This window comes from Rhamphochromis longiceps, linkage group LG16 (assembly GCF_057381845.1).
Source record: "Rhamphochromis longiceps isolate RC_006_pf linkage group LG16, R_longiceps_female_GT1.1, whole genome shotgun sequence".
Lineage (NCBI taxonomy): Eukaryota > Metazoa > Chordata > Actinopteri > Cichliformes > Cichlidae > Rhamphochromis > Rhamphochromis longiceps.
Genome location: NC_140572.1, coordinates 7469706 through 7484510, shown reverse-complemented (window position 1 = coordinate 7484510; position 14805 = coordinate 7469706). Strand labels below are relative to the sequence as shown.

Genomic DNA, 14805 nt, shown 5'->3' with positions numbered 1-14805 from the left:
GACTTCAAAAACATGGTCAGAATTCACTTTATGATGTTTAGCTTATAGTAAAAAGCTAAAACTATGTACTGTAACTATGTATTGTTAGATGGATCGATACCTTGGCTCTCCTTCTTGCTCAGATGACTCTTCCTCCTCTTCTTCACTGCCACTGTATTCATACTCTGTCTCATCTGCAGATAGTTAACAAAAACAAAGTCTAAAAATTAGAGTCCTCATTAAACCTTCATCATAATATATGTATATTTTTTTTAAAGACACAAAATATGCCCTTTTGAGGGAGTAGCTTCTGATTTTTATCAATAAGTTCATTTTTGCACGTTAACACTGACAGAGCTTTGTCCTGGACTCACCTTTCTCGCCCCTCTTCTTCTTGGTTCGGTCGATGTGGTCTTTGAGCTGGATGCGGACCTGCCTCTCATTGGGCTGGTCCCGAATGAAGGGGTGTTTCAGCAGCTGCTCAGTGGGAGGGCGCTGGGTGTAATTCTTCACAAGGCAACTCTCAATGAAGCTGAAGAACTTCTTTGACCTATGATGGCAGTTAGACGTCATGTACAGAGTTTGGATCGGCATGGTTTACTGATATCAAGAATAAAAGATAGAAAACATCTCACCACTTTTTGGACTTGAGTCGAGGAGGTGGGTTTCTGGGAATGAGGAAGAGGGCTCTCATTGGATGCATGTCACACAGAGCTAAAGGAAACAACAGAAGAGAAACCAAATGAGAGATCAGAAAAAACTAATATAAATGTCAAAGTCATACATTTAAGATGATGGGGGGGGGGGGGGGGGGGGGGGGGGGTGTGTGCATCTGTATTGCCTGCATAAAAGTAAGGGGTATAAATAGAAAATGTAAGTCTATAGTGAAGCTACAGTTAGCAGAGTAAACAGAGTTCTCTTCTGATCATGCAGGTTTGAAACAGAAATACACCAGTAAATTTGTTTAGAATAAAAGTACCAGTTTCTACTCATGATATCATTGAAATCAGGTATTGTACTTACGAGGAGCTCCCTCAGCCATTTCAATGGCTGTGATTCCACAGGACCACAGATCACTCTGGAACACAAAGAGATACGATTAGTTAGAGTCTGTGTGCTTCTCTGAGTAACACATGTGATGGAAATGACAGAGCAGTCTTCTCATTGGTCATATTAATGATTAAAACTATAATCTTTTCTATCACATGGATGATGCTCCTATTTGACTGGTTCCAAACTCATTCTGCACCATGAATCCCACTAACATCTGCGACCAGATGCAGTTTTGCATGCTCACCCTGTAATCGTAGGTAGCATCAGGGTTTTCGTCACACGCGATGACCTCTGGAGCCATCCAGTATGGCGTCCCGATGAAGGTGTTTCTTCGACCTACCGTCCGGTCCAGCTGAGCGCTCACACCAAAGTCCACTGAAAGAAACACGAAGCATTCAAATGAAGAAAACAGACTAAAACCGTTCAGATCCTGCACCAAGGCAAACTACAACTGTGAGAGGGGCCCCTCAAGTTAACTTGAGTCTGCCTCAGAGTGTAAAGGGTCAGGTTGCTGTATTTTAACCACGGTGGAGACACTTTGTTTAATGCTGTGTCACGGGACATTATTAAGCTAGGTAACACAGGATGGCCTGATTACAAGTTGCAACTGAATTGTGGATAATTAAAGGGAATAAAAACAACATTGATCGGTGGTTTCACACAAAGGTTTGGTGAAAAAGAAGCGATTTTTATACAGAAGTTAAAGCTTTTCTTTGAAAGTTAAAAACACTGTGGAGGCTGATTTACAGATCAGCACAACTGGACACTAAATCTCCAAAACTCAGAACAGATTCTTCTGTCTTTTTGTGCACATATCATAAGTGAAATCAAACGTCTAGGTAGTTTTGTTGCGAGAAATTATTGTGACACTGTAATCAGAAGAAATCTAAATAAAGACCAATTTTGGAGCTGTATATAGACCTTATGTTTCATAAGGATTTGACTACACAGGCCTGCAGCTGTGCGATCATGTGAAACATTCGAAAACAAAACACTGGCAATGAGAAAGCTCCAGTTGGCATCGCCACAGTGCTGACTCAGATCTGCTGGTGCAATCGCTTTTCCATGCACCGGTCCAAAACCACAGCGCGGGAGCACTTCCCGTCTACAGGCCCGGTCTAAAGCCAACTGACTCACCCAGCTTGACTTCAGCGTTTTCAGTCAGCAGCACGTTTTGTCCTTTGATGTCGCGGTGAATGACATGATGAGCATGCAGGTGAGCTAATCCCTGGTGGGATAAAATATAAATTAAAACAACTTATTAGGAACACGGGCTGTATCAGACGGTCAAACAAGTGTTTGTTTTGTTTAAATGCAAAAGTTAAATTATTTAAAATCATACTTTTAGCAACATTTCGGACACAAATAATATAATCTAGTGAAGATGTTGGCAGCAGACTGTGAGAAATAACTGACCCTGAGGATCTCTCGGGAGATGTAGGCGATCCAGTCTTCCTTCAGCGAGTTGCCCTTGGTGTTCTTCACCAGATCTGTGATGGAGCCGGCACCACAGAACTCCATCACCAGCTGGAGGTGAGAAAGAGATGCATTTGTAACACACACACAAACGCTCACCATCATTCTACCATCAGCGTAAGACGCCATGCAGCGTTTTACTATCGATACACCATTAAGACATTAGTTATGTATTACTGTAATGCAATATTAAGATTTCAAATGTGCTTTATTGTGTTTATTTACATTTATTACTTAATGATCTTCTTTATTTTATTTCACTTTAATGTGTTTCATTGCACACCTTTGATTTTGTCTAATTTTTCATTATTGAGCTATTCTAGCTTACTGGGCTCTGACAATCTTATCATGTTGTATTTTATTTTAATAATCCATCCTAGTTTATTTTAAGATTTGCAGCTTGTTGAGTTTAATGGGAAATTCCTGTGTAATATAGGAATTCCCCAAATTTGGGAATAAATAAGGTAGCTTATCTCATCGTATTAGAGCTACCTTGAGCAAACAGAGCAGTTATTGAGAAACTCAGTGGTCCCAGTTAACTTTGCATTTTCCTTCTGTAAGCCACCACGCCTCATGTGAATGCAAATCATCTGGAGTGCTGTGCAGCACTTCAGAGTATTCTTTCTGCCGTCAACAAGAGACGGCAGAAAGAATAAAAGGGAATGCGGAAGGAAAAAATGCAATCACTTCTACTAGTTTACCCTGTGCTGTGATTGAGACAGGAAGCCAACGGCTATTAGGAAATGTGGTTTTAATGCAAAAGAGAAAAGCATTAGCAAAACCACAAGTGTAGGAAGCTGGAGACAATACAAATACAGAAGTGCATCTGTTGAATCTCATGGGGTGCCCTCGTCACTGTTTTACAATAAATTTAAAGTTGGAAAGCATTTTCTGTGCACCTCAACAGGTGGCAGCTGTCATGCTGCGACCTGGGGGACTGATCCGATTCATTTTTAGTACTACATATGTGACAAACATAAAAAAATCCTCAAACAAATATGTCAAGACTGGCTCTCTAATGGTCACTAAGCCTCTGATACCGTGTCTCTTACTTGCTTACTAAAGGATATATGCCTCATAAACACATAAAGTGATCTTCTTGAGACAGTAGTCTTAAGTGGTGTCAGCACAGAACCTGAATATCATAAAACAGACACACACTCTGTATGTCACCCCCACGCACGGCAGACAGCATGAATCCACAACAGTGGAGGCTGTAAACGGGGCGTGGAAGCAGCTGTAAAAACAAATACAGGACTGTGTTGTGAAGTGAGAGTGAGATCCCTCCTCCTCCTCCCCAGGAACAGCAGAGCCTCCGGGTCATAAAACGAGGTAATCCTGCCTCGGACAAACGACCAGCTCTAAATTTTTCCTGCTGCTGTTCTCTACTTCCTGATCCTCCCCACCTCTCCCTTCTCTGATTGACTCTCTTCCTTTTGTGTCTCACTTATGCACCATTTATTTAATTCCACAGTCTTGTTGCTCTTTTCTAGAAATCTGTTTTGTTTTTTTGTGTTGCTGTCATTTCTTTTACTGCTCTTCAAATATGAAGAACTGCATATTGGCTGTAATGAGGAAAATGCATAAAGCAACTTCAACTCCATATCAGCTGGAGAGCTTTCTGACTTCATGGTATGTAATATCTCTCTTATCTGTCATCACACAATCAAATAACTTTCTAAAAATAACAGTGTACACTTTGGCTGTTATACAGGAATCCCTAATATTGTTTAGTTTGTCTTTTTTTAGCCTGGCAAATCTTTTCATTACAGTCTCAAAATACCTTCTAACGTGTGATGATAACACACTGAATGTATGCAAAATCAAATCTTGTTACGTGATCTTACAGTTCCTGCTTGAATATGAATTTAATCCTACTCCGTCCCTTTGCTCAATAACTCCACAAATGTTCTAAATTAGGATTCTTCAAGATTCAGTTCATTAAGAGATATATATATATATATATATATATATATATATATATATATATAAGTTTAAATTGAACCTGTAATAGAAATGGGATGTTAAACTCACCCAGAGCTGGTCATCATGGCCTGGTGGACTTTTCTTGATGAAGGCTCCGTAGTAGGTGGCTATATTTCTGTGATGGGAGTACTTCTTCAGCATGTTGATTTCCAACTTAATTTCCTCCTCTTCATCCTATGAAAAAAAAAAAAAAAAGGTGGAAAAACAGAGTTAGGACACTATCATTGACTGTGGATCAGCTGGGAAGCAATTATTTGAATTAACAGAGTAGATCCAAACAAACAGTCATGTCTATTAGTTCTGTTATCTGAAGGATAGGAACGAGGTACATATCACGCCCCCGTGTCCTGGCTGAAGAAACCTCTATTCAAACCCTAAAGACGACCTGTAATGACATGGTTTTGGCCCCGCCTGCACTCACTCCCTGTAATCACAATGACCCCGACTTCGATAGCCGCTCTTCACCGAGCCAAGCTGCGTAACAGGGCAGCCTTGTGTTATACCAGGAGGCACAAAGGTGTAATTTCGTCTTGCCAAATAGATCCCAAATCTGGGCCACTGTGAAAGGGTGCAACCTCCAATCCCTCACCAGGGGACAGCCCCTGGAGGGAAGGTCTGGCCCCAGGTTCAGGTGGCCTGGAACATGGGTGGCTCTTAGAGACAGAAAATGAACACTGCGCCATAGAAGCAGAGAGCGAGACAGCTTTAACAGGGGAAGAGAGCGTATCCCTCCCTGCCTGTTTATGTAAGAGACCACTGTTAAATTGTCTGTCATCACTAGGACATGCTGGACCCTCAGAACAAAAATGCCTGAGAGCTAAGAACACTGCTAGCAGCTCTAAGTGATTCATGTGCAGCTCAGGCTGCTCTGTGGTCCTGACACCTCTCACTGATGCGTCATCGCACAGAGCTCCCCATCCCCATCTGTGGATACCACCTTGTGAAACAACACCCTCCCAATCTGAGAGCCCTGGTGCAGTCTGGGCTCCCTCCAGGGACAGACAGCTAGCATGCAAGATTCGTGTCATTGTCAGGTGACACGATGCACACAGGTGGTGAGAGAATCCACAGAAACGCCGCCTGCATTCCAGTTGAAACTGTCCAGCTGCAACGTGGAGAATCTGCACTGCTTGTACGGCAGAGTTGTGGGGCCACCAACACCATGGTTGTGGGACGGTGCCAGATAAGCAGCCAGGGATGGCTCCATACCAGGTGTGTTAGCTAAGCCAGCCTCGTTGGTGTCATCCATGTACTCCATGCTTCCCAGCTCCATGTACTGTCAATAGGCAGGCACAGTGATATGGTTGGATGGCGGTTTGCTCCATGATGCAGTTAGCTTGCAAACAAATTCTAGGAACATGGGAAGATGAATTTTTGGCCCCATGGGCTCTGGTGGAAGGAAAAATTCTACAAACTGGTGGAGGAGAGGGCCAGTGGCGAAACAGGGATAAAGAGACGCATCATCGTAGCTGGCCAGCGCAGTAGCAGCAGCACGCTGGGCTGACGATAGGCTCTCCTGCTCATCCTCTGACAAACCACGGCTATTTCATGTGGTCAGCCCAGCTAACTGCAGGTACATCGACCAGATACTCCTCGACTTCGGACTCGGGCAAAGCTGGGGCCCCAGACTTGGAGAGGAGAGGGCCATGCTGTGCAACAGCTGTCTCTCCCAGCACTTTCTCCACAAACATCACCATTGTCTTTCCAGCGCTCAGACTTCGGGCTCAGTCAACACTCTCCGAGTGTGGACAATCCCCAGGCAGTCTGGGGGTATCAGTGTCATATGATAATAATGATAATGATCTTGAATCTGTAAATGTTCAGCTTACACACTGCTAAATATTGTTAATAAGGCAAAAGCATGCCAGAATGCACACACAAGTAACAGGAGCACCTGTAAGCACGTACATGTAACACTTTTACAGCCAATCGGTGCCAACTGTTTGAAAGAACTACGGTAACACAGACATGATTTGAACGTGTATAAATTGACTGGCAACTGCTTTATCTATTGACGGCATTTAAAGTGCAGACTTTAAAAGTCTCAGCTGGGCTGTAAAAATGCCAAACAAAACAACGAGCAATCTAGAGGAATATTTACTATCATCTGCCAGACAGTAGTGTCAGCTGATGTATTCATAAATTAAATAGTTCTTATTGTGTGCAGGCTTAAATGTTTTGTTTTTTTGTCTGAAGGCTTGCAGAGCTGTTCTGTGCGCTTTTACAGCACCACCTTTTGCTGTGTTCCTGCATAGCAGATTTACAGCTGAGATCTACACAACTCTTAGTCTCTACTTCTCAAAGTCTTTATTTGACTCCTTATTTTAAATGGTAGGAAAACATTTGACTATGTTTGAGGATTCTTTGCTATGCAAGAACTGGTTTTCATACTTATATGAAAGTCTGGTCTCAGTGGGAAACTTATAAAATGGGCTGTAACTAAACCAGGTTGTTGTGTTGGTAGTGAAAACTAAAAGAGAAGCTAATTTTGCTGTTTTTTTGCATCTACTTGTGAAAGACAGGGCCAGGCAAGAACACAAACAGTGTCCAAAAGAAAATCTAATAAATGTATAGCCCTCCAAACAAACATGGAGATACAGCCTGAATTCAAAATGATAACTGAGCCAAACAACCCCCCCCCATGTCTCCCCGTCACACTCACAGGATATTACAGTACAGGCTCAGACACACGTTCAGGCACATAACAAGATCAAGTGATTATTTCTCAATCACGGTGACAAAGCTGGGTGACATTTGTTCCTGAGTGTTTTTGCTTCAGCTGAGCACGTGCGTTTGATCTAGCGACCCAACCGGGAGTGACATGACGTGACATTTTCTTTCCAATGGCGGCTGCTTGATAAGCAGGAGCTGCAGCCTGGACTCCTTAGTAAACTGCAGCAGCATCATATGTCCACGGAGGAAAGGCCCCGAGGAAGTGCTGGGCAAACTGTTTGGCTTTTCATATCGAAGATGGTGACATTTTAACATGAACACTGCTGATGTTGCAACTCTACTAACCATTCTCTTTATTGTTGTTGCACTCTGGTTGTGTTGCAATAAGATTAAGATTTGCTCTGTTTTATGGAGACTATATGCAGAATCCTTTTCCACACAATAATCCAGGTACATCTTCATACTACGACATATACAAGGTAGAAACTTGTCAATCAGGTTGGCCTGCCCTCCCTTAACCTCGTTTACAACTCCAATAGAGACTGTATCGCACAAAATGATGATCATGCTACTAGAAATTAGAAACTAAGATCATACAGTCATGTGGAAAGTGTCTACTGAGGACACAGATCAAAGTAGCCGAGGGTGATTTTCCCATAAACGTCCATACAAGCAGACCTATTTTTGCAAACATCAAAGTCCCGTTTGAAAGAATGCAGGTTTAAGGCACATGATGTTCACTTTTTAGACCCAGAAGGCTACCACCACTTCATATATTTCATCTATAATAATACAGTGCAAGACAACAATTTTTGTGGTGACCGTTTGGGGACTTTCCACAAAGAAATGGTTGTCCTTCGCTGGTAAAGAAGAACTTCATCACTCTGCACAATGTGTCTGGATGCTCTTTACCCAAGAACTTCAACTAATCTATAATCATACTACATTGTCTGTGAGTAATCTGGCAATCGGTTACTTAGACTACTTCCACACTAGCCCGGATAGATATGAAAACGGCCTTTTCATCTGAAAACGCTTCACACTAACGTTTTCAGTCGTTTTCACGGAGTTGTGCGTCCACATTGAAACAGCCGAAAACGCTTACGTTCCAGTCCTGCGCATGCGTGAAGCATGTGAAACATGTGGAGTGACCTTTGTGAAATAGTAGCCCTTATTACAGTTACTCATTAACCTCCTAAGACCCGAACTCTTCCACGGCATGCATTTTTAATTTCTCTTTGATATTTGGGCTGATTGAATGTAAAAACAAAGAATTACCAGATTTTTTTTTACCTTATTTTTGTTTTTAAGAAAAATAAGACCATATGAGGATATTCGTTTAAAATTTCGATAGAACAGTAGCAGTATAATGTCCTCGTAAGTGGATATCAGGCCCTTGTAGAGCAAAACTGAGTATTTTGGTCTAAATAACCCAAAATGTGATGACCATATATGTGGACACCAGGTCCTAGGAGGTTAAACCACTTACTGCCTTTGTTTGATTACTTAAGTTTTTACAAATATCCTCATACATCAGCGAGATGGGCAGATGGGAAAAAAAACAGTAATGTGTAATGCACATTTGCACATCGATCACCCAGCCTCTGTTTGAAAACAACAGAGTTTGAAGGTGGAAACGTCACGTTACTTGAAATTTGTGCAAGAGAAGAGCAAAAATGTGACGATGCAAACTATAGCTAGGCCACAAATAACCGTCAGGGTTTCCTAATATAGGGTTTCTAATATGCTTTAAAAATATATAATATAACATATTGTATGCTGTCACTTATTACATGTGTAAATGTTAACTATGATTCACGGCTCTCAGTGGTATAGGCTGTACACAGTGACTCACTGCACACGCAGAGATGCACTTAGGTCAATACAGCTCCTCTGTTCTGTCTGTACCACGCACAACATTAATTGAGCATAATATTAAATTACCCCGAACCCTACAAGTACCTGTTTAACAACCTTTCAAGGTAAAAACCCCCAGGCTATTTACTGCAGCAACCGGGATATCAAATCTCCCCAAACACCTGTAAATGCAACATTGCTAATGACAAGCTAGTATGGACTGACGCCTAACGTTAAGAATTGGTAAAGAAATTTGAGATCAGACTATGATGATCTCAACCACGAAAGCTTTGGTTTAACAGGTAAGTAAAAGAAGCAATGAGTACGTTCATTAGATTAAAAAACACTAAGAGAAACAAGAACCCAGAGCCTGTAGTTTACAAATCAAATACATTTCTGCACTGAGGACACCATCTCACACTTTCAGATGATTTGCTACCAACAGAAAATCTTCTAACCAACATCACACTGTAGTTACATAAGAATAGTGGCCAATTCACCATTGGTTTTACTGCAACTGTAATAAAAATCTTCTTCCTACTCGCAAGTTAATGCCGCTTGATGACTGCCAAGACCTTTATATTTATCCCTGCAGGTAGCTACCTCACTCTGTTGGCTGTCAAATTCAACTTTCTTGTCAAAGGGGATAAGAGTGGCTTTTTATATTTTAACGGCAGGTTCAATCTTATAAGTTGGCGCTGGAAGAAATTAAAACGTGCACGTCTTATCGAGAACTGCAGGAGCAACAAATGACAGGCAGCTGACGGCTGCTACCATTTCTGAATCCGACCCAGAAGTTAAAGGGCAGTTCTGCCAGACTTCAGCATTTAAAAGATAAGAGATGGGTTCACTGGCGACTCCATTGGGTAAATAAAAGCGAGCAGCTCAGTTTCACTATCTCTGATATTCAGAACACCCAGTAAACATCACGTTTGGATAACTGACAGCGCACAAGTTCGTGATCACTTTAAAAGAAGATATTTTCATGCTGTCAGTCATGTGGACAGTATTTCAGAAGCAGTGTTTTTTTTAAACTATTTAAATATTTCTGCACTTTAAGCAGCTTTTAAGTAAAGCTCTATATACTCTGTCACTTCCTGCAGCTAAAAATGAAAGCTAGTTTACTTTTAGCTTCCATTGGACAAATTTTCTGATATTTATTTTTACTTTAACATGCTGAGAGTTTTTAAGGACTTCAGCAGGAGCTTTGACTGTCATAAAGATGATGGGGTCAGTCGGTCAGACAGCCAGCAAGCCAATCCCTTGAGTCACTGTCCATCAGGCAGCCCGCTGGTTACTGCTCCAGCCAGGCAGCCGGTCATTTGGCTAGGCAGGCAGCCAACCAATCAGTCAGAAAGCCAGCAAACCAGACTGCTGGCCAGCTAGTCCTTCTGTTTATCCACTCATCAGCAGCAGGCCCGCAGTTAGCCAGCAGCCGTCCAGCTACTCACCCAGCAGGTGAGCCGGCCAACCTGTCAGTCAACCAGTCGGTTGGTTAGATGAGTAAATTATACTTTGAAAGTAAAAACAAAACTATAAAGGGTGCTAAAGGATGCAGAGAAAGATCCACACAGACACCAGTACCATCTATGGTCAACAGAGCATCCCTCGCCCACAAAATGTCAGTCATGTGAACATTTTTTGTAACAACTGAGAATAATTACAGATGCGGAGACCAGAGTGAAGGCGGAGGAACGCAGCAGGAACATTCTTAAGCATTACCCAATATGGGACATGAATCACAGCTAAAACAGCGGCTAAAGGAGACGAAGACGAGAATCCCCTAAACTGACAAAACACAACAGTGTTCAATACAACAATGCATCTATAACATGCACCTATTTTACACTAAAACACAGCAAAGACATGACAGCAAAGACTTCAAATAGGGAATCTGAAATCACTTTTATTGATTCTGTACTTTAAATTTGTTGATTCTACTTTTGTTTAAAAAAAAAATTGCCAGAACCAGCTAATCAAATGCATGCGATCTTTAAGCACTCACGCTTGCCAAAGTATTACTATTATCATCATTTACACATTATTATTATTATTATTTATATCATAACAACATTACTATAACCTTTGATAAATGATCAAAACAATTAATTTACAGTCAAGATTGGTGGTGATTAATTTAATATACAGTTATGAATGAATCATCATCATCATCATCAACATCAGTTTGTCCAGATCAGACACATAAACTGTGTGTGTGTGTGTGTGTGTGTGTGTGTGTGTGTGTGTGTGTGTGTGTGAGTGAGTGAGTGAGTGAGAGAGAGCGAGAGAGAGAGAGAGAGATATGTCAGGCCACAGCTGCTTTAACGAGCAGATGACATCACCCCCTCTCTTTTTGTCACATGTTCACCGTGTCTCCTTCTCTCCATCTTGTTTGCACATTTATCCTGTCCAGCCTCTGTCCTCCTTGCAACATCACTTCCAGTTGTCCTCTATAATGACTCTACTCTTTACTTTCACGTTCATCCATCCCGTCATTACACATCTCACCTCGGCCTCTCTCTTTCACTCTCGCCATCTCTCGCTCTCTGTCTCACTTTCCCTGATTTGTAGTCAGTCCTTCAAAACAAGGCATCCTGAAACTACTCATTATCATTCCAGGGCATGAAATGGTGGGGAGACTCTGTTGCAGCCATATTGCTTCTAAAGTATGACAGCACACAATTTGAGCAGCGCTCACAGAACTACCGACCCAGGGGAGCAGACAGCCGCAAAATGGAAGCATAATGGAAAATGGAAGCAGAGTAGCAGGGAGACTTCTTCAGAGGCCAAAAAAGGTTGACATCCCTCTAACAGACAACCGGGAACATGGAGAGACTTGTTCCAGGCATTACTGGGTTGGCTGTCATACCTGAAAATGCCCCCATGTGGATTCCTCATATATGAAGAAGGGTGATAGAGGGACAAAATCCACAGTATTAAAGTCTTACAAATGCATTTTCAATTTCTGCGTAAGCTAACACTGTGGCTCAGCAAGGAAACACTTTGAGAGAAGCTAAAAAGGCTGAAAGGATGAAAGATCCCAATTTGATTCATCTCACTTTTAGCATTGCTTAAATTAAAACTGTTGGAAATGGATTTATTTTACAAATTCTGCTTTAAACTGGTCTTTGAGGTTAGAATATATGAAACAATTGAGTTACATAAATTGATTTATCACACTACATGTTATCAGTCTTTAAAAATGATCCTAGATTGAACATGAATAGTCTTAACCAAAGATATTCTAGATATTTCAGTGAATAAGTGAAAATGCTGACTGAAAAGCACTGAAAGTTGTTTCAAAGGTTTTCAGTTTTAACTACTTGGGAATATCTGATGAATATCTGCATCAGTTTGTATGGGAATCCTTCAATGATGTTGATAGCTCGTCACTTCAGAGTGAGACAAGTTTTCTCAAACCAGAATCGAGTTCTTTTGTTGAACACATCCAAACTGGAGGAACGATTTCAGAAACTTAAACTCAAAAGGTTCAAACTTGGAATTCAGTGTAGTAGGTTTTATATTGCCAGACATTTCAAAATGTTTTATTATGTCATTCACTCTTACTGCGTCTTCCACACCTTCCCACATTCACACCTCTGAGTGTACAGGGAGCAGTGGGAGAGGGAGGTGAGTGAGAGGAGAGAGAAAGAGCTCTCTTGGCTTGTGATGTCTTTCAGTTCATGCACAAAATTTACTGAGACAAAAGGATGCGAGGAAAAATGTCTAGAATAGTAATTTATTTCCCGAGGGAAGCGAAAGGCAGAGAGAAACATGCTTGCTGTTGAGTTTTTCCTCTAATCAAGATTGATTTTTTCCCCCCATTAAATTCTGAGTCCTGCTGTATTACATCAAGTCAACAGCAGCAGTGGGAGATGCAGAATGCAGCCATGCTGCAGCTACAATTCCCTCTCTACCTCTTCCGCTTTCTTTCCAATTTCCTATAAGGGATGATGATGACTTCACTCCCTCTGTCAGTTCTCTCACGCGTTCCCTCATTTCGCAAACAAAACAGAGGTGGTGGCTGGTGAGAGATGGTGAATGATGGAAACGGGGGAGAACACAATGGGCATATTTGTGCCAGAAACTGGAAGAGCAAGGGTGAAAACACAAGCGAGGATGAGAAATTTAAGAAAAAGAGAGCAAGGAGACGACTGATGTAAGAATCTGGAGAATGGATGTGATTGAGCCTGCAAGCAGTGATAGCCCCTCCCATAATCCCACTGCACTTTACATGAACCTTCTCTGGAGGAAGGGGGGGCATTATCACTGATTTCTTCTCCTTATCTGAGCTTACTCTCTTATGTAATCGACAAACATCCAAAAAGACTTCTTACAATTAATCAGACAGCTGTACTACGGGGACAGACATTCCTAAAACACAGCATCGGCACTGCTTTTCTATCTAAACTTAAACAGACTGCAAAAATAAGGATTCCTGCACAGGAGACATTAAACTGACGGACATTAAACTGCCAGTTGCTTTGGATGTACAAAGTCACCGGTGTGGCATTACTGGTCTGAAGTAAAGCACAAGGTAAAGAGTTGCCACCTGAAAGCATTACCACACAGTAAAACATAAACAAAAAAAGAAACAGCAATTACAGCTGTCTCAGGAAGCAACACACTACTGTCTCCAGCACGCCACACTACAACAAAAGCACATCCACACATCTAAAACGATGTAATAGCATTTTACAGGCATCACAAGAAACTGCGTGGTGCAGAGAAGCCTGCATACACCATCTCTCTCAGTCTTAAGCACAGGAAGCAAGCTCAGGCTAATTTCCTCAAAAGTAAATGAACAAAAAAAACTGTGGTAAACAGTTCCAACCCTTTTGGAGAGAAAGGATGCAGTATTTCAGTGTCACATAAAAGGCACGAGTACTGCTCCACTTACAGAAACTTCTAGTTTATCATGTAAAAGCCAGGAGGAAGAGAAATCTATGTTAATGCCACTTTGACTGGTTTTGAAAAAACTACAATTATATCTGAACAGCGAGAATCTTTAATGTCTGTTTTCATCTTATTCACTCTGTGGGAGATGGAGAGGAAGACACAGATGTTTCTAGTCAAAACAAAAGCTTCAAATAAATTAGTTTTACCTGTTATAACCAGAACCAACTGTGAATCTGTGTGTTAAACGCCGGTTTAGCTTGCACAGCTCTACCACATTAGCCCAAATAAAAGACAGTGTTTCTGGGGTTTCAGAGGTTTGCAAGTCTGTGTTGAAGCTATTTGTAAATTTGGTACTGCAAATAAATATTTAGTTATAATTGATTTATTCTTCAATATTCTTTATTGTTAGCAGAAGTAAAACAACAACAAAAATGCTCATAAGAGAGCTTTAAAGTGCAAATCGGCACCCTTAAATTGCCTTTATAGTCCAACCAATCAAAACACAGACATGTTATGACTTTAAAAATGTTACATTCTGTCTGAAGCAGTCAAATATGAGTGAATGTTGCTAAAAACATAGTCTAAGAATAATACAATTATCAAACCAGAAAAAGTATGAAGTAATATGAAAATCTCTGTATGCAGCCCTGGAAGTTCAGCTGAGCACAGCCTGAGGAAATGTGTTCTAGCCTCAAGAAATCATCAATGCTGTTGCTGTTTATTGCAAAAGACGTGCTGCCAATAAGGAGCTGATGAAAGTCATTGAGTTACAAAGGCAATTTAGCTCTGCTGTAACCTTCACATTATGACAATTTGCATGAAATCAACATTTTAGTTTACAGTTATACCCGCTCATCTTTAGCGGCCTATTTTTCACACTCT

At 41.3% G+C, this 14805-nt stretch overlaps 1 protein-coding gene across 2 annotated transcripts in view; it reads right to left on the bottom strand.

Moving 5' to 3' along the window:
- The window catches only part of LOC146650514 (mitogen-activated protein kinase kinase kinase kinase 4-like), a 104440-nt gene that overhangs the window by 39407 nt on the left and 50228 nt on the right, over positions 1-14805 (bottom strand). For both annotated transcript variants that reach the window (XM_085384919.1, XM_085384917.1), the window contains exons 4-11: positions 4543-4668; positions 2449-2559; positions 2170-2260; positions 1277-1407; positions 1003-1057; positions 615-693; positions 354-529; positions 101-173 (exon numbers count right to left, since the gene is read on the bottom strand). In XM_085384919.1, coding sequence (XP_085241045.1) covers positions 101-173; positions 354-529; positions 615-693; positions 1003-1057; positions 1277-1407; positions 2170-2260; positions 2449-2559; positions 4543-4668 — 842 coding nt within the window. The remainder of the gene's footprint in view (positions 1-100; positions 174-353; positions 530-614; positions 694-1002; positions 1058-1276; positions 1408-2169; positions 2261-2448; positions 2560-4542; positions 4669-14805) is intronic.